This window comes from Micropterus salmoides, unplaced genomic scaffold (genome assembly GCF_014851395.1).
Source record: "Micropterus salmoides isolate LMB-PRFRI ecotype aquatic unplaced genomic scaffold, ASM1485139v1 Ms_hic_scaffold_7, whole genome shotgun sequence".
NCBI classification, from domain to species: Eukaryota; Metazoa; Chordata; class Actinopteri; order Centrarchiformes; family Centrarchidae; genus Micropterus; species Micropterus salmoides.
The window spans coordinates 25,512,619-25,530,567 of record NW_024044459.1 but is presented as its reverse complement, the minus strand read 5'-3'; the positions used below and the strand labels follow the sequence as shown (position 1 = coordinate 25,530,567).

Genomic DNA, 17,949 nt, shown 5'->3' with positions numbered 1-17,949 from the left:
AAATACAACATATTTAGTCTTAGAGGCAGAAATTTTGAAGCCCCATGTGCCCATTTCTAATGAGATTAAAATGGTCCACTGCAGTCCTTCTCTTTAGCACCCCCAGTGGACATTTGTTTCTCAAAGCTGTGGCAAAATGTACCTGAGAGTAAATACTGTAAATGTGGCGCTGCAAAAATGTGGTCAGAGGTACGTCTCTCCCATGAGACCAAGTTGTTATATATATATATATATATATATGTATATATGTCCTATGCTTATATGATGGTAACCATAGGACAAAATGGTTACATAGGACATAGATGCACAGGACCACCATAGGACACTGTAACCTCCCTTGTCCATTAATTGTGGGATATGTAGGTTTACAGTGCAAGCATACAGTAACCACTGGGCTGTGGTCCTGGTCCAAACTAAACTCCTGGCGCTGCAACCAATAACTTGAGCCCAAGATGTATATCTGTGGTTGGGGAGACTACACCTCATGGGCTGAGCTGCATCTCTCACCAGCTGCAAAAGATGCTGCAGACTGCAAAGAGCACTTATGCAACTGGCTAGTGCTCTGTAGTTTTGGTGACGTTCTCAGGTAATGAGAGACGGCACACTTTGACACTCACAGAAGGGCATTCAGACTGGCACTAATCACCCCCTATACAAAAGGGAGAAACTGACTGTCCTTGAATGGGACTGAGCCCACATACCCCACCTGCTCCCAATCACAACAAACGGAAACTTTGGGGGGGGGGGGAGATCTGGAAAATGATGTGTCAGTCTTTTGTTTCAGGGCACCCATGGTATTTTACCAGGCCACTCCATAGTGTTTGGGGTTAATGTAAATCCCTTCAGTCACAAGCAGCTGAAAATCATTTTGACCTTTGAGGAGGGTGACTGGAGTTAGGCTCCACTGAGATGATTTTAAAATAATTTTTTGTTATTCTCCTGCTTGCATCATTTCCTCCCCCTAATACTAGACAAGCAGAAGTACCTGCATCATTGTCTGTGTAGGTGCATTCACTGAAGATCTGCTCACTCACATGAAGTGTAGGTTCATTAGACACACCATTCTTTCAACAGGGAAACACACACATGTCCTGATCTTCACTCTTTGCGATAGTCATACCAGATAGAGCTGAGAAGGGGCCGGTTCTTTACCATTTGCCATTCAGAGGGGGCCCTTTTAAGATACACAATTCAGTAATGAGAAGCACGGCAGTGATCTTGGGCTTTTACAGGACTTAAGACTTAGTAAATGTTAACATATTTTCATGTTGCTACATGATGGATGTTGCATGTGTTACTGTATGGCTCAAAACTGTTGCTGTTTTTATTTCTGTGTTTCTGTGACGTCACTGCCCCACCAGCTGCCAGGTGCTCCGGTGTGGTCTGATTTTTAGAGTAAACTTCACCTACTTTGGCATGCTGACCTCAGAAAACTTTAGCAGCTTTTGGTCAGTGGTACATTTTTCACTGTATGCAGCAGCTTACGTTCCCTTTTACAACCTCCGCAGCAATATTGAGCATCTACTGTCCTTTTTGAGAATGGACAGAATTCTGAAATGTGTTATTGAAAGAGAAACAACAACAACTGCAAACATGTATTCATTAATAAACAGCAGACTGACACTGAAAGATCCTGACTCACTGTAACATACTGGGACTTTAGTCCACTGTAACACCAAAGAGAAATCCCTGGAGCTACTGCCCACAGTGAAGAGCTCAGTACAGTTGTGTGCTGCCACCTAGTGAGAAAATAAAGAAAGCTATGAAGTAGATATTGAGTCAAAAATACCCTAGTTTTCTTATGTGTCTATCAGTTTATTTTATAAACCATGTACAATCTTTAATAAAAATGTATTTGTTTATCCTGTAATCTGCCCAAAAGCCAGAGCTATCAAACATGTTTGTTCTCTCAAAAAGCAGACATGAGACATTGTTATTAATTAATATGCCAAAATAGACTGTGTGAAAGCAAACTAGCTCAGTGCGGCTGAGGGCTGTCTTTAGTCAGCATTGAGACATAAACAGACTCCCTGGAGCACCCAGTGGGAGATGTGCATGGTGGTGAACAGGTCTGCCTCAAACACCAGTCCCACACCCATTGCATTCCGCCGCAAGGACGTGGTGTACACCGGTGTCCGCAGCGTATTCTGTGGTAAAAAGCACACGGAAATTCACACATCAGGACAACAGGAAAAGCCATCAAAATAGTGAACTAAAGTATTGTATGGAGGCTTGTAGCGCTTGTGGTTCGCACCTGTAGCCTGAGGCGGCGTGTCTCTACAGGGATGACTTTGAGAATTGGCAGTTCAACAACCAGAGCTTTTGGTTTACTCCTCACTAGACAGCCCTTCTCCATATCCCAGTCTGCTCCCTCCAGGTACAGGCCAGACACAAAGCAGCCTGTACGGAAAAAGACTATTAGTCTTTCTAACTCATCGCTAATCGTGCAAATGGTGAGAGTCATTTCATACCCTGTCCAGGTCTGTCACTGACTTCATCCTCACTGCGGTACTGGGTCACCTCGGTGTACAGTGTGGATAGATCCAGAGGCCAGCCATTTTTCCTGCATGCGGCCTGGACCAGGGCAGTCAGGTAGGACTCTGGGATATGGAGTCCTGATAGCCACATAACCTTTGGCTCTCCCACATCCACCTGGTGGAAACAACATACACAGACACATCAGACATAAAAATGTATTCATAACTTGTGTGAATGCAGACGGCTACTTATAAGAGGTTATCTGTGGTAGTGTGTGTCCATCCTCACCCAGCAATTATACTGTTCATAACGCCTCTGGAAGTGGCTCATCCAGTTGCCGAGGGATTTCAAGGTGTCAGGTGCTAACTTCTTCCAAATGGCAGGGATGTGACCATTAAAAAGGGCCCGAGCGACCTCATCCAGCTCACTGCTCATTCCCACTTCACCAGCTAAGGCCTGGGGGACACAAGGAGAATCAGAACAAGTCTAACCCTGAGAAGCACAAAGATTCGACACCTGTCTGTATTAACCCCCCCCATATCTTGTTGTCCCCCGCCCCTCCTTCTCACCCTCTGCAGCTCAGCCAGAGAGCGCTGTATGCGGACCACTAGTTTGTTGAAGCGCTCCAGTTCTTGAAGCAGCACCACTGAGGTTGGGGAAACGTCTGTGCCAAACTTTTTACGGATCACGTCCATGTCGAATAACTTGGGCAGCTTGTTCTGAATGTCCTGGGCCACCTGGCTGATGTACTCATCCCTACTGATGCTTCCACCAGATTCACCTGAGGCATAAGAGAGTGTGTAACTTGTCAGCATGGTGGAAAAGAGTGAAAGGCAAACACCCTTTAACAGTATGGAACAGCTTCTCCATTTGAAAAATAATATATATTATTTCTGGGGATGCTCTTCTGCTCTCAGAGAGGCAAGAGAGATGAAAAGTAAATCCTACCGGTCTGAGGCTGCAGGTCTATTAGGTGATGCCACATGTCTTTAGCTGCCTGCGTGTAGTATCCTATCTCTGCGTTGGAATGAAGACCCGTTACCTCTGATGTGTTTGCCAGTGGCAGTGTCTCAATCTCATCTGTAACAGAGTATAGCTGTGAGTGATGAAAGAACATTTACTTCTCTTTTTTTAAAATAAGGCAATTTGACATAATGAAAACAACAACTGACCAACATATACATTCTTTGGGCCATTTGGAGGGATCTTGTAATCTACGTCCTTGTTGCAGAAGAAGTGGAAGCACCGGAAGTTGTAGAAGAGGAAGTCTCCAAGGTACTCATCCATGTAGACAGTCAGGATCCTACGGTCAAAGCTATCTATGGCTCGCCCACCATACATCACCTAGAAAACATTATACGGACAAGCGAAACTTGCAGCATAAGCTAGAAACATAATGAATATACAATTTATTTAAACATAATAAGTTCAGCCTAACCTCCCCAATAAGGTATTTAAGACTTCCCCAGGGAAGATTGCTGTCTCCTTGGTTGTGAGCTTTGGTCAGGTAGGTGTTCAGAATCTCCATACACACCTGTTGAGCACAGTTACATAGTTTAAACCACTAAAAAGTGAAATATAACTGTCATTAAACCACTTAAATAGAGACTAAAAATCTAACAAAATCAATGATATCTAACGTAATGCAAATGACTCCTGTGCCACTTACGAAGAAGTCAGACTCGTTGAAGTCGTAGAGGACATTCCAGCCAATCTTGCCATATTTGCGCCTCTCTTGCACCACAGCATGGAAGAAGGCCAGCACATACACAAGGCTGCGGAAGGCAGGGTGTGGGCATGCAGTCAAGGCCTCATTTGATATTTTAGAGTAGGTGGCTCTCATGTTCAACTTGAGGCCGTTGGGAGGCTCCGTCACTACCTGTACACAATATTAAAAGTACATATAAACACCTGGCAATTTTTAATTCCTGTCCCATCAAAACACAGGTCTTAACAAGCCATTTGTCCTCATATTCAGCTTTCAAGGTTTCTTTTTCCTACCAAAATATGGATAGCTAAAATGCTTCCCTTGTTTGAGATTTTTCACAAATGTGTGTAAATCAGTTAAACCATTTACAGTTTTTCTCAGTCGCTTGGGTGCATTTCTCAGATCAGAATTGAAATTCTCAAAACTAATTGTTCAACCTCCACATCATCTCATCACTTGTGCACATCACAAAATCACTTTCTCATTTGCAAATGATTATGTATAATTGTCTGCTGTTTCCTACATTATCAATTGCTTATGTCCTGCTGATCACAATGAATTATACCAGTCTCTGTTGAACAATCTTACCCCCCAAAACATCTAGGCATAAGTTCATTGCATTAGTCACTACATGCAAAATGGTTGAACACGTTATCAAAAATAAAAGTTAAAATACTTTATTCATATCCTTTGCCTACAAGTATATACTGTAGCTAAACGAAATGTTGTTTCTTAAGGACCATAAACAAAATAATACATATAATATATATGTATATAAACAAAATAATACATATAATATATATGTATATATATAAAATGAATGTTGTTTTCCCCTGAGAACGGGATAATTAATTTTCTCGTGATCACGAGATAACAAACCATAGCTGAATACAGGGGCTGGCAGGTTCTTTACGATAATTTCAAAGCAATTATCAGTGTCACTGGTTAGTTCAGTTGGTAGAGCACAGGGCTCATCAGGAAATGTGTAATGTTACATGGATTCCCCTGAATGAGAAGGAATTTCCTCTGCCTGGGAATGATGGGGAAATGAAAAGTCCATAGGTTGATGGATGTGGACCAAGAACGCACACAGTCCAACACGTGCTTTACAGTAATGTGAGCATGTGAAAGTCTTTTCATTAGAACTTTATTGAAGAGGATTATGAAAAATATAAAAAAGTTTAGTCTTCAGTGAGAATTGAACACCTTAAACCTATAAGTCCTATGCTCTACCAAGTGAGCTAACCAATGATACAACAAACCACACTATAATTACCGTTATGCTTATCTTGAAATCACGAGAAAATGATGAGTAAAAAAATATTTGATTAGGGCTTCCGTATATATATATATGAATGTGCATGTCTATTAGAATTTTTTTGTAAATGTGTCCTGAATTGATGAAGATATCTCTTGTGATGTGGAAGAGAAACTGTGATACAACAGCCAACAGTCCTGTCTCTTTCTTTTCTTCTTACAAGGACATGCTCTGTCAACAAATTACAGTACGAACAGTAAAAGCATAACTTTGTACTGGTGAAAGTGATATATGCCACACAAAAAAAGTGCAGTGCATTTTCAATCATTGTCATCAAAATCTTAGCCAAAGTGTACATCAGAAAATACTTACAGAGTACACTGTTATATAGACAAGATGGCTAAACATTTTGACTTGCTTGTTCATAAACAAGACACAAGAACTTGTCGTTCTGATGGCACTGACCAGTTCAATGACATAAAGATTTGCTTTTGAGAAATAGACTAAGGATTTTGAGCAAGTTATGGGCTTTTGCAGGTAATCCACTGTGTTGTGATGTTTGTACTACCTGTTTAGAGAAATGCACTTTTTGTTCTGTTTTGCAAATGTTAAGGATCATTCGAGAAATGCACCAAAGCGACTGAGAAAAACTGTAACACTAGTTTCAAAAAACATTCTGATATGTATTGGGAGTATGTGACTGTTACTTCCATGCTCATTGAATGTGGTTATCCCCCACTGGTGTGTACAATTTTTAAAAAGTATCACCTTGCTGTACTTGAAATGCTACAATGTCATACTGCCAACATACAGAATAAAAACATAAAATACAACACGTATTTGAGGAATTCCTTGTGTGATTTTAGAAACTTAACGCTCCCATCTACAAAAATCCAAACTGCTGAAGGTAGAGAAAATGTGTTTCACCTTTAGAGACTTTTGCAGGATACCAATGGGGAAATCCTTAATGGGGTTAGTGGTGATCCACAAACGGAAGTTGGGGTTGGGCTTGGTGATCCTCTCTAAGGACTTCTCCAGTTCCTGTAGCCACTTTACCAGCAGGTGGCAGTTCTGTAGCATCAACCACTGACCACGGGACACAGCCCTCTCCAGCAACTGCAGTGCCACCTTTTTACAGGTACAGAAGACAATTACTCTCAACTTCTTAACTTTTTATTTTTACTTAGTGTGACTACTTAGTGATCCTTACACTCAATTCACTTGACCAGTCTTAAGAAGTCTTCAGTACCTTTTCTTGGCCTTGGCCCATAGCGAGGAACTTCAACTTGCCTCCAAAGCCTGACCTTTCTGCTAGTTTCTTGAGATCACTGCCTGGGTCAGAGCCAGGACTCAGGATGAAGACAATGGGGGAGGAAGGTGTGCTCTGCTCATAAACTGCATCAAAGCTGATCACAGGGGGCTGAACATATCTGAGCAGAAATACAACAACAAGTGGAAACTCAGGGCCTGATTTCTCTCTGTTTAAATAGTTATATCATCTGTAAACTTTGTCTCTGTCAATTTAACCTGCACCACAGTGGTGTATATACATTAACTGTATATAAAGTATACTGTATCACAGTGACAGTATATACATATTGTGTATATATCTTTAAATGCATTATTAATTGAACAGAAAAATTAATAGAAACAGTCTCACTTCTCGCCCATGGTGACAGTGACATAGTCTGTCACAGCTCTGTAGACCCTATCAACACGGAAGCAGCGCAGCAACAGCAGCTTCTGAAAGGCTGACAGGTTCTCTTCATATTTCATGGCGAATGGAGCCTGTTCTGGGCCATCTAAGTCATACCACTGAGGAGAAATAGAACGAGGGTTAGACTCTCAACCGATTCAGTGAAATGCCTATGGTGATTCTTGTCACTGTGGTCAGTCACTTACAGACTTCCATTCAGTGGAATTTTTCTCCACATCATCAGGCAGAGAGCCAAACTGCTCAGGCAAGAGCTCTGCGAGTTTCACTATGTCCTCCCAGCCCTGGTCTGGAAGCCAGTCACAAGGCTTTTTGCGAGTGCTCTTTTCTAGCGATAGATTACCTTTAGTGGAAAAATAAGAAAATTTACTTTGTACATTGTGTGCATACAGATGTTTGTGATCACTGTAATCTACCTAAATATTTTAGAGTTAAACTTCTCTTGGATTTCTCACCCTTGATAAAGAACTCCAACTCCTCCTGAGGCACCCTCCCTTCTGCCTGCTCAATCTTGATGGTCATGTTAAAGGAAAAGAGTAGCTTGTGTCTCTCAAACAGACCTAAGGAAAACAGAAAGTTTAACTTCTACAAAGTAATCATGAGTACTGTGCTTTATCTAAAGAAATGCACATTTTTCAATCTATGTCATTATTTAGTCTTTAATATCTTACCTGTGCAGCCATAGTTATAAACACTGTATGTCAGAGTGTTCATGATGTTCTTCAGTCTTTGGAGCAGGACAGAGTCAGGCAGAGATTTGCGCAGTGAAAAGTCAAACACCTCCAGGTAGGAGGCTAGAGAGTACTGGTACATGCTGTTCACCAGAGCCATTTCTGTCAGTACAAAGAACAGGATTGCACCGCGCTTGGCAGCAGGTCGGTAGCCGTCTCTGAGTTTATCAATGTCAACGGATGTCTTCTGAGCCAACTTTAGTTTCTGAAATACCTGATTATCACAACATCAAACAACAGAAAAAACTGGGGTTAATAACTTTGGTGAAATTTATATTGTTCCATGAGTTTCACTAATGTTTGCTGTAGCTGAACTGACCTCACTGGCTTTTGACTTTGTCTCCTCTAATGTGTGAACCAGCTCTGTGTTATCCAACATGTTGCCTGTAGACGTGGCCAGCTCTCTGAGCAGGGAGTCCCCGAGGTTCTTCAGCAGTTTCTTATTGTTGCTTGTCTCTTGGATCAAATTCTCACGCTGCTCCTCCAGCTCCTTCTTCTCAAAGCCCATGATAACACTCAGCAACTGGTCCTCCAAACCCTTAAGGGTCACTACACAAACACAGTTACAATAAATGATCAGAAATAGAAAGGCAAAGCATTTAGTATATGCTGTTCAAATGTTACACACAAAAACTATGGTTGCCCTTGCCAAAGGATTTTACCAGTATAGTTAATGACCATGGCTTTTCCAAACACTGATGGGGAATATTTAGGGTTAGCCAGTTTGGTGTTGAGGTAAAGTTTAAAGTTGGGATCATAGTCAACTTCCTTGTCACCCAGCACGATGACCTGTCTACCCTCTGCTCCTTTTACATTCTTCTCTAGGACATTGTCAATCACAGGGTCGATGTACTCATCCACATCTTGGAAAAGGCATGGGAATCCATATTTGATGGCCATCTCTAGCTGCTTCAGGAAGTCTGGATCATTAAAAGATGAGATCTGGGGGGGAAAATTGATGATAACACTGTCAGGACCGCACGTAGTGACTCTTTCCAAAGTGCTGACTCGGGGCTGTAAGCAATGGGGAACTATTGCAGTCTGTCTGGGACTTGTAAGCAGTAAAGACACAAAATGTACACATGTATGAGCTTTTTTGTACCTTGAGGTTATTGTTTTCTTCCTTCTTTTTAATCCAGTTGAGGGCTTGTTGTTGAGGGTCAATACACATGGGAAATCGACTCCCTCTGGTTGTGAGGATTCCATTCTGCACTGACAGCTCATCTGGAGGCAAGCCCTCTGAGCCCCATCTGTCACACAAGGTTTATTTGACACGTTAGCCCTATAGTCAGTGTTAAGAGCCATTGAAATAAAGACAGATCCATATATTTGCAACAAGCAGCCGCCCTGCTACTACAACAAGTAATTCCTATCATTTGATAGGACAAATTCATATTGTATATCAGTTTGTCTATAAGTTTCTTCTCACCTGCTGATTTCTACCTCATCAGTCAGAAGGTTTTCCAATTTGAAAGGCTGGCTTAAGGGGATGCCTCTCTCCTGCACATCCTTAACCCATATTTGGTATACCATTTCATTCCTGAAGTCCCAGCTGAAGGCCCCTTCGTAGCTCAGGAAAGCAGCAGAGATCAGACAGTCACCCAGGAGACGTACACGACGCTGCTTCAACTCCTCCAAATCTTGTGTCCACCTGAGTGGGAAGAGTTGAAAAGACAGACAGGAGGAAGAAAAGGGGTGACAAAAATAAAAATAAACAAATAAGCAACTCTGAGCAGGGTTGGTTAGGCGCAGGTATTGTGCCCTCCAGTGGTGGGTCTTTTATAGCCGCACCGTTCATTCTCGGAGCTCAGGCCAGAAATTAGTTTGTCAGCAGCTATCAGCCTCCTCTCCATGAGCTCAGCCTCCTCTTGTAGCAGCTGTTTCTCCCCGATAGCGGCGTGGTACTTTTCTCCAAGAGCCTTCAACTCTTTCTGGATGTCGCTAAGTTCGCTCTGAATCCGCTCCAGCTCCCGCTTACTGTGAAAGAAGTTCTTCTCTAGGCGTGCCAACTTAAAAAAATATAAAACAGTTTAGCTGTTTAATCTGTGTTCCTTCTTACAGAGCTTGATGTAATGTGCACTTACAAACCATACATTACCTTCTCTCTTTTGGGTTTTATCTCCCTGGCAACATCACAGTAACCCATGATAGCCTCAACAAACTTGAGCATTCCCGAGCCAGCCTTACTGATGGCTTGCATCTCCTCAAAGGTCGTGTGGAGGTTCTTTAGGAAGCCTAGCAGTGGGGCAATCGCAAAAAAACAACTGTGGCATACTTGCCAAACGCAAATGCCTCTATAATATGCAGAACATGGGTATTATCATTTGCATTTTAGGTTTCCATTGATCATGAAGCTGACTTACCTTTGACAGTCCTGACCTGGTTGTTATTTATGGAATCACAGTCCATCTCCATCAGCGAGCGCAGGAAGTTAGCCTCTGACATCATCCCCTTGGCTGACTGCCAACTGATCTCCTTGACGCCACGCATCACCAGGATGCACTCACAAACCACCTGCACCTGTTTGGGTGGCTTGGCAAAGGATCTACATAATGGACCAGCAGGACAAGGCAGATAGAGGGATGTGAACAGATTAACAGAGAGCATAAGTTTGCTATTTGGTATATTAAGTCCTGGTTTTGCATATCATCAGTTTTCTTTTACAGAAGTTTAGTATGCGTGTCAACATCACTTACACTGTTTATTCCTTGAACCTGATCAGTCTGACCATCATCGTTAGGTTTTTCAGCAACAGAATGAAAATGACACTCTGAGTAAGGAGGAGAGTTTACCGGATCTCTGTGACATCAGATTTGTCCAGGTCTTGCAGGGCGTTGCGGGCTGCCTCTAATGCCGGCAGAGCCTCAGCCAGGGAGCTTTCAGCCTCTTTCTTCTCAACAGCTATCACTTTGTTCTGCTCTTCAATCTCTTTGGCTTTGTCTTCTGCCAGAGTCTTCTTCTCCTCAGCTAGAAGGAAAGGTTATTGATAAGTGGTTTGTAACAGCTGTGTTTAGTTTCGGAAGCCTACAGTACACTGTGTTTATTATAACTCTGGCGTAAGAGATGCGGGTACTCACTGACCTACAGTGGTGTTTGTGGTGATCTCATCCAGCAGGGCCTCACAAGCTGTGGACTTTTCAGCGAGGACCACCTTCTGCTCTGCTAGCTTGACATTCAGCTCAGCCAGCTGCTCACTGGCCTCCTTCAGTTTATCCAAACCTCCCTCTAGACGCTTGCACTGAGCTGGAACAGGAGAGAACAAGTTAACAAAACACAGTCTCTCACATCATCACAAACGTATTAATGCACACGTGGCACCAGTGTAACCCTTCCCACAGAGACACTGAATTAATTAACATGTTCCATCTTCTCACCCAGGATAGATTGGTCCTTTTCCTCCAAGAGGTTAGAGTAGGTGCTAATGAAGTCCAAGTAGTTCTTTGGAGTAACAAAGTTACAACGCCTGAGTTTCTGCTGGAAGAGCTTGCTGTAGTCACCCACAGAGCTATGGACCATGCATACATGAGCTATCACTGCTGCAGAGTGTGCCACAGGAATCATTGGACTTTCACCTGTAAAATATATAATACAGAATTTTCAGTTGTAGGTCTCATTGCAGCTAAACAAAGTAAAGAAAAAAACTTTTCCACAACAAAAACAAAGCAAAAAAGATACAAATGTGTGTAATTACACACCGAGAAAAGACTGAGCCACTGCAAGTAACGCCTGTGGAGGCCACGGCAGGAACCAGTCTATCACAGTGTTGTTCATCAGTCCTGAGACAGAAGCACACACAGTTGGTTAAATAAAATCAGAAATTATATTCAAATCAAGTGAAGTCTGACATCGTTTTTCACCTGGGAAGTTCCTGCAGCGTGTTCTCAAGGTGTCGCCCACTGGAGACATGCTTAAAACAACGTGTAGATTGTCGGCGCACTTGTTGACAAAGTACTGCCACACACTCTCTTTGGAAGGACCTGCTCCCATCTTAAGAGCCTCATCACGAAGCTGGTTGAGAAGTGACTCCCTCTCATCATCAGGGAACAATGTAGGCACAATGCCTATAAAGACAAAGCATGATCAGAGGGCTACAGCTGTAGCTTTTAAGAAAGATAAATGTAGGATGAGCCTGGGGTATAGAGTGATATCCAACCTGAGGTGAGCATGTTGTTAATGAGTTCCAAGAAGCCTTCCTCAACAACATGTGCATCAGAAAAGAGGAACACTGTCTTCTTATTTTCAATGCCAAGCTTCAAGTACAGTGTTTTCAGGTCGTCACGGAGGTTTGACTCACTGTATCCTCTGCTTAGTGTTATCTCAAACATCTGGGAAAAGAAGATTCCATTACTAGATGCTGGAGATTTCTTTGCAAATATCTCTTCACATGAGATGTTTGATAACATAGAAATAAGAGTGAAAAAACACTAGTTTAATGCTGCTTAACCTCTCAAACCCTAATTTTCCCTTTAGACTGCTATTTCAACATCGGAAGACAGCGTCACTATATTCCAAATCTTCTTGTTCACCACTAAACACCAAAAGTTTAATTGTAACACTTTTCATGGTTCTTGTGTTTTACAACCTCACAGCCGGCAGTGAAGGCAGCGAGCTTGGTGAGGGACTGCTTGCCAGAGCCCCCCACACCGACGAGTAGTGCGTGGCCACGATCAATGCGGACGATGCGGTGCACACGGGTCAGATGTTCCAGAGCGTCATCAAACAGTACTAAGTTCATCCTCGACTTGTTCTCATTGTATTCCTCAAGAATTTCCTGCAGAATGCAAAAACTCAGTGGACTTTCAGTATATTTAAAGACAGGATGACAGAAAATAACTGACTATTGTCACATTTATTTTACTATTACATTCCAAAAAGAACATTAGATTGAGGCAACAGGAACAGTTAATAATACAGTTAATAACTTGACATTACCTGAAAGAGAGCTTTTGAAGCATCGTAGTCCTGTATGTCCTCGTAGACCCTTGGTTCAGTGTCACTGAGGGCTGTCCTGTAGTCTCCAAAAAGAATTGGGTCCCTCATGACTGCCTCCATGTCAGACTTGAAATGCTCTTCAATCAGGTTCTTTATGTGGCCTTGGACCTGGTGGCAAAAAGCCCCACATTGGGAACATTTGAAAATTGAAAAACAACACTACAAAACTATTTAGTATGCAGTAGATTTTGAGCCTACATTTGTAGTTACAGCTTGAGAAACAATTACACATATTGTATTTGTCCCTCCAGTCAATACAAAAGAGAATCTACAGCATAAATATCCACTGCTATTATTAATAACAATTACCAAGGCTTTGTCAGTTTCATCAATGAGTCTGTCATGGAAGATTCTCAGGCATTCATTTCTCCAGACACGCACAAATTGGGTGACAGTCAAAAACCTGTTGTGAGAGAAATTAGGTGAAGAAAAGACATTTAGAAACACAGACCTGTAACTGCACCATCTCTGTTAATCTGCTAATAGAGTGTCTGTGCTTGATCAGACCCATCAGGTTTGGTGATGGTCAGTCCATTGTAGACTCTTGACAGGTCCCTCAGGTTGAAGATGTAGTGGAACTTGGAGGGAGTGGGTGGAAGATCTTTGATGATGTTGTTGTACAGTTCCAGAGTGCAGAATGTGACCTTATCACAAACTTTCTGTATGGCGTCCTCAAATGGCTAAAAGATTTGATCAGGTTTAACAAATCTGAGTGATATTGATGACTGAAATTCTGGTGTGTATTGATGTATGTGGAAAAGAAATACTCACTCTGCAGTGGCCTTTGATAATGGAAGCGTAGATAAGGTGGAGGGACTCCACTGCAGGGAAGGGGATGCTGAAAACACTGAAGAGTGAGATAAAGCGGGGATCCACCTCGTTCCTCCCACCTCCTGCCTTTCCCATGGCAGCAATAAAGCCAAGGTCCTTGAGAATTTTGCAGTTAAGCTCCTTCCCTCTGTCATATATGCCTCCCCGGTCCAACAACAGCTTCAGAAGTGCGATAGGCTGTTGTGTGCCGTAATTATCCACCTGGGCGAGCATACAGTATATTACAATATTATCAAAAATACAAGCGTTGTCACTCACCACAGTAAAGGCGATAAGAAACTTGGTTGAGAGCTCGGAGCCGGTACCTTTGGCATATTCATGTCATCCATAAAGACAAGCAGTCTCTTCCCCACTGTAGGCCCATAGATCTCTTTGGTCCTTTTCTCCACCTTGGCTTCTAAGTTTCTCTGTAGGTCCATTGACGTTGTTCTGGATGAGAAGTTGATGATCAGAGTAATCTAGAAACAAAAGGGAAGAATTTTAAAGTATTCAAACTCAAGTGACAAATGTGCACATGCATGGTAAGATGATAAACTCACAGTTGTATCTGCATTCAAGTTCTTCAGGACGTTCAGAATGGTAGCGGTCTTGGAGGTGCCAGACTCTCCCACCAGAAGCACTGGCCTCTTTATCTTCACCATCTGTTCCAGGATCCAGCTGGCTCTCGTGGTGTCGATAGTTGGCACTAAAGTAAAGATGGGGGAATCAAAGTGGAAGAAGTGGAAGTTTGGGAGGGCCAAAATGTTTAAATCCATATGTATGTATGCAGGACACTTCTGTCCTTGCCTCATAGCTCACCAAATTGACCATTACCTAGAATATCAGCAAACTTCATTTCAGGGTTGTGGATGTATCTGGTGACCAGGGAACTCCAGGGAACCCACCTCTCCTGTGTTCCATCAAAATGGAAATCATAGAGAGTCGGGAGGTATCCTGTATGGACATTTTCTTATCAATAGTAAGACTTGCACGTATGCATGTTCAGAATTAGAGTATAGCAGTAGCAGCAAAGTGTAAAAGTAAAACTATAATCTCATATTATATATAGCCATACCTCCCAAACAAATTCTCCAAATTCTCATTTCTATCTATCTGTTTTTTTACCTGGGATCTCACCAGGTCCAGCCAGCATGTTCTCATCATTCACTGAGGTTAAGCAGGAAAGCCTTTTGATGAACTCATCAAACTTGGTCCTGCCGCTCTCCAGCAATGTGGCCCCTAGTGAGCAGTACAGAGCTTCCAGGAAGTAACACTCCAGGACTTCAGCTCTACTAGTCTCAATCTCAAGCAGCGCATCCAGTGTCAAGCACAGCTGAGTCACCTGAACACACAGCCAACACATGCACAGTTCACCCAAGTAGTCTAAACATGGGACTATCCTAATAAAATAAATACAACAATACCAGTACTGGAGTATGATGGATGGATGGATCATAGGAGATTAACCCACCATGTTCAGATCTGTCTGAGGGACAACAGTCTTCAGTTTTGGGCCCTGTTTCCCATCAACGATTCCATCCACAATCATGTCAATAGAGCTGTGCACATACTTCTCGAACAGTTTGTTGAGCACGTCTTGTTCCTAAAAAAACCATTATCATTTATAAGCAAGTACAATTATTATATACAGTGTATATGCGTTTTTCTCATACCCCGCCAGATCTGTTGTTCACCCATCTCTGCCAGTATGGGGTGTATCGCAGGTTTTTGGGATCAACGAAAACCATCCCACAGCGGGAAACAGTAGCGGGGGAAGCATACTGCAGATCTCCAACCTGTGATGGTGAAATTTCCCTACATTATTCTCTCAAAGTTGCTTTGCAGAACAGCAGAAAGCAATATTGAAAATTTAGACAAACCTCAAACAGCATGGCACAGTGACTCTGTAAACGAATCCGTTCTCCGTTGGCTAGAGTGAGGAGCTTGTTGTCATCCATCACCGAGTTCATATTCTCGACCCAAAGAGCATCCACATCCCCATCGAACAGGATGTACCTGTGAGTCAATGTTCATGTCTTTTGTAATATTCCACAGAAATTCTTTGCAATGTACTGTATGAATGAATAACATCACTGACACATTGCACATCTTGATCAACTCACTGATTAAATGCCACCTGTAAGGTTTGTTTTTTTATTACCTCCGCTCTTTTTTGTCAGTAGGCTTGTTGATGTCACGGAAGATGTTGGATAAGATCCCATCAGTCCAGTCTCGAGTGTCAGGGTCCAGAATACCGTAAAGTTCAATCACACTCATGGCTTTAGGGTTCAGAGGATATATCTTGGTTTGTAATCCCAATCTAATTATGACATGAAATAAAGGTTACTATTATGTGCACAAATGATGAGGAGAGAAGTGTAAAACTAGGTGATGTAAACTGACACTGACTTGGTCTGAGCTTGACATAATGTGTTGATTACAACCGATTTCCCTCCACCTGTTGGGCCCACCACCATAGTAGTGTGTCTGGTCATCATCGTCTCATACATCTGCACCACTTTATCCACCTGAAACCACAGAAAGCATAAAGAACAGGGTGTGTCATCATCTAAACACTCACATGCTGAAACTAAATCTTTGCCAACGAAACCCAACACAGTACAGGAGAGGAGACCTATTTATCTTGAATCACAATGCACATCATTCTACACTCACTTGCACAGACATAGTCTATCTATCTATCTATCTATCTATCTATCTATCTATCTATCTATCTATCTATCTATCTATCTGTTGTGTAGGAAAACCTGTATCTCAAATAGAGATACAGATGAGACACCTGGTTAGACAGTATGACACAGCTGTTCTCCCGCAGGGTTTGTTCCACAGCATCATTGAAGTTGGGATAGCGGACACGAGGGCAGTCCAGCCCAGGGAACAGGTCTGAGATCAGCCCGAGGAACAGAGGCACGTCCTCAAACACAAACTTTGGCAGGTTCATGTCCCTGAGAGCGCGCATCAACACCACATCCTGTGGGGAGGAAAGATGGAAATAACAGCGAGTACGTGATAGGAGACCACAAGGCATTACAAAATCTTTCAAAAAAAATAATTAAAGTGGAAAATATTTTCAAGATTACACAGGTGTTTTTTAACATGGGGCTGTGTGAGGGTAATTTTACAAGAGACAGATTTCAAATAAAGTGACAAGGAGAAGTAAAACCTGTAATACAGTACTTTAATACCAGATACCAGAAAAGTGATTCTTTCTCATATTCAACCTGAATCGTTGGCTTAAGAACTCTTACACTGGGCAATATAAACAAATTCTCAACTGTTAGAATGACCATTCAGCTGCAAGATGATAAGACGTACCTAACCATGTGGTGTTTATTCAAAAAACAACTAGAGCAGCACAGAGAGTGAGACCTAACCAGCAACACAGACAGGTAGAAACTGGTGCCTTTGTAGTGTCCCTGGTATACAACACTGGATGCTTCCATTAATGCTTCTGTTATTCTTAAAATGTGGCTAAATTACCATAGACAATATATTGAATATAATTTAACACCTAATATTTATAATGATACTTACTGCTGTTTATCCCCAAAATACACACATAAAACATAATTACAATAAATACAACTACCCCCGCTCTCCTATCCCACCACTTGGTCCCTCCCAGAACATTTATAATGGTGGTTGTTCACTCAGGGGACTCTTTTAGCCGAGCAGACACCGGACAGGACAGGAAAGTGTTTATGCAAATAACTTAAACAATGTTCACTAAACTAATGTCCTAGCATGCAGTTTTACACCACTATATTATAGCGCATATGTTAGTACACAAAACCCAACATTCGTTGTAAATCAGTTATGACCAAATGTATCTACAGTACTTTCATAGCCTCGTCTAAGTCCACTATCTTTCAGGTGGAGCCGAGTACCCACCCAAGCACCCAGTGGAAGACAACACAATCAACCACTGTTTAGTGTTCAACAAGTACGCTATAAATATTCAATCAACATGGTAAATTAATATTTGATACAAAATGTGCAAATATGCTATGTTCAATATGTTCTGTGCAAATCTTGCTAAAAAAGTGTATGTTGTACTATGTGCAAAGTGCTATTATTATGGCATAATATGTTCAAAACCCAGTTGTACTACATTTACAAGGCCAAAGCCGTCAGTCACTAGTAACAAAGTGCCATTCATTTACACCAGCATTTTCCCAAAAGCAATCAAGCTGCAGCCTATACCTGAGGGATCGCAAATGAATAACACTTCCATGTT

The 17,949-nt window shown here is 42.1% G+C and overlaps 1 protein-coding gene across 1 annotated transcript in view; it reads right to left on the bottom strand.

The window, feature by feature from the left end:
• Window positions 1–1,794: 1,794 nt before the first annotated feature.
• Window positions 1,795–17,949, bottom strand: part of dnah10 (dynein axonemal heavy chain 10) — a 30,132-nt gene continuing 13,977 nt past the window's right edge. The window contains exons 36-78 of the mRNA XM_038704502.1: window positions 16,492–16,683; window positions 16,101–16,219; window positions 15,853–16,011; window positions 15,572–15,707; window positions 15,365–15,487; window positions 15,163–15,294; window positions 14,817–15,033; window positions 14,526–14,645; window positions 14,252–14,397; window positions 14,018–14,170; window positions 13,653–13,913; window positions 13,389–13,561; window positions 13,191–13,284; window positions 12,822–12,989; window positions 12,472–12,660; window positions 12,043–12,214; window positions 11,747–11,950; window positions 11,585–11,665; window positions 11,264–11,461; window positions 10,971–11,132; window positions 10,682–10,856; window positions 10,253–10,434; window positions 9,988–10,124; window positions 9,681–9,898; window positions 9,319–9,540; window positions 8,992–9,139; window positions 8,552–8,831; window positions 8,209–8,438; window positions 7,830–8,103; window positions 7,614–7,718; window positions 7,347–7,501; window positions 7,105–7,259; window positions 6,694–6,874; window positions 6,372–6,572; window positions 4,148–4,357; window positions 3,917–4,012; window positions 3,651–3,822; window positions 3,427–3,558; window positions 3,048–3,259; window positions 2,767–2,934; window positions 2,472–2,652; window positions 2,255–2,400; window positions 1,795–2,147 (exon numbers count right to left, since the gene is read on the bottom strand). Coding sequence (XP_038560430.1) covers window positions 2,001–2,147; window positions 2,255–2,400; window positions 2,472–2,652; window positions 2,767–2,934; window positions 3,048–3,259; window positions 3,427–3,558; window positions 3,651–3,822; window positions 3,917–4,012; window positions 4,148–4,357; window positions 6,372–6,572; window positions 6,694–6,874; window positions 7,105–7,259; window positions 7,347–7,501; window positions 7,614–7,718; window positions 7,830–8,103; window positions 8,209–8,438; window positions 8,552–8,831; window positions 8,992–9,139; window positions 9,319–9,540; window positions 9,681–9,898; window positions 9,988–10,124; window positions 10,253–10,434; window positions 10,682–10,856; window positions 10,971–11,132; window positions 11,264–11,461; window positions 11,585–11,665; window positions 11,747–11,950; window positions 12,043–12,214; window positions 12,472–12,660; window positions 12,822–12,989; window positions 13,191–13,284; window positions 13,389–13,561; window positions 13,653–13,913; window positions 14,018–14,170; window positions 14,252–14,397; window positions 14,526–14,645; window positions 14,817–15,033; window positions 15,163–15,294; window positions 15,365–15,487; window positions 15,572–15,707; window positions 15,853–16,011; window positions 16,101–16,219; window positions 16,492–16,683 — 7,326 coding nt within the window. The 3' untranslated portion in view covers window positions 1,795–2,000. The remainder of the gene's footprint in view (window positions 2,148–2,254; window positions 2,401–2,471; window positions 2,653–2,766; window positions 2,935–3,047; window positions 3,260–3,426; window positions 3,559–3,650; window positions 3,823–3,916; window positions 4,013–4,147; window positions 4,358–6,371; window positions 6,573–6,693; window positions 6,875–7,104; window positions 7,260–7,346; window positions 7,502–7,613; window positions 7,719–7,829; window positions 8,104–8,208; window positions 8,439–8,551; window positions 8,832–8,991; window positions 9,140–9,318; window positions 9,541–9,680; window positions 9,899–9,987; window positions 10,125–10,252; window positions 10,435–10,681; window positions 10,857–10,970; window positions 11,133–11,263; window positions 11,462–11,584; window positions 11,666–11,746; window positions 11,951–12,042; window positions 12,215–12,471; window positions 12,661–12,821; window positions 12,990–13,190; window positions 13,285–13,388; window positions 13,562–13,652; window positions 13,914–14,017; window positions 14,171–14,251; window positions 14,398–14,525; window positions 14,646–14,816; window positions 15,034–15,162; window positions 15,295–15,364; window positions 15,488–15,571; window positions 15,708–15,852; window positions 16,012–16,100; window positions 16,220–16,491; window positions 16,684–17,949) is intronic.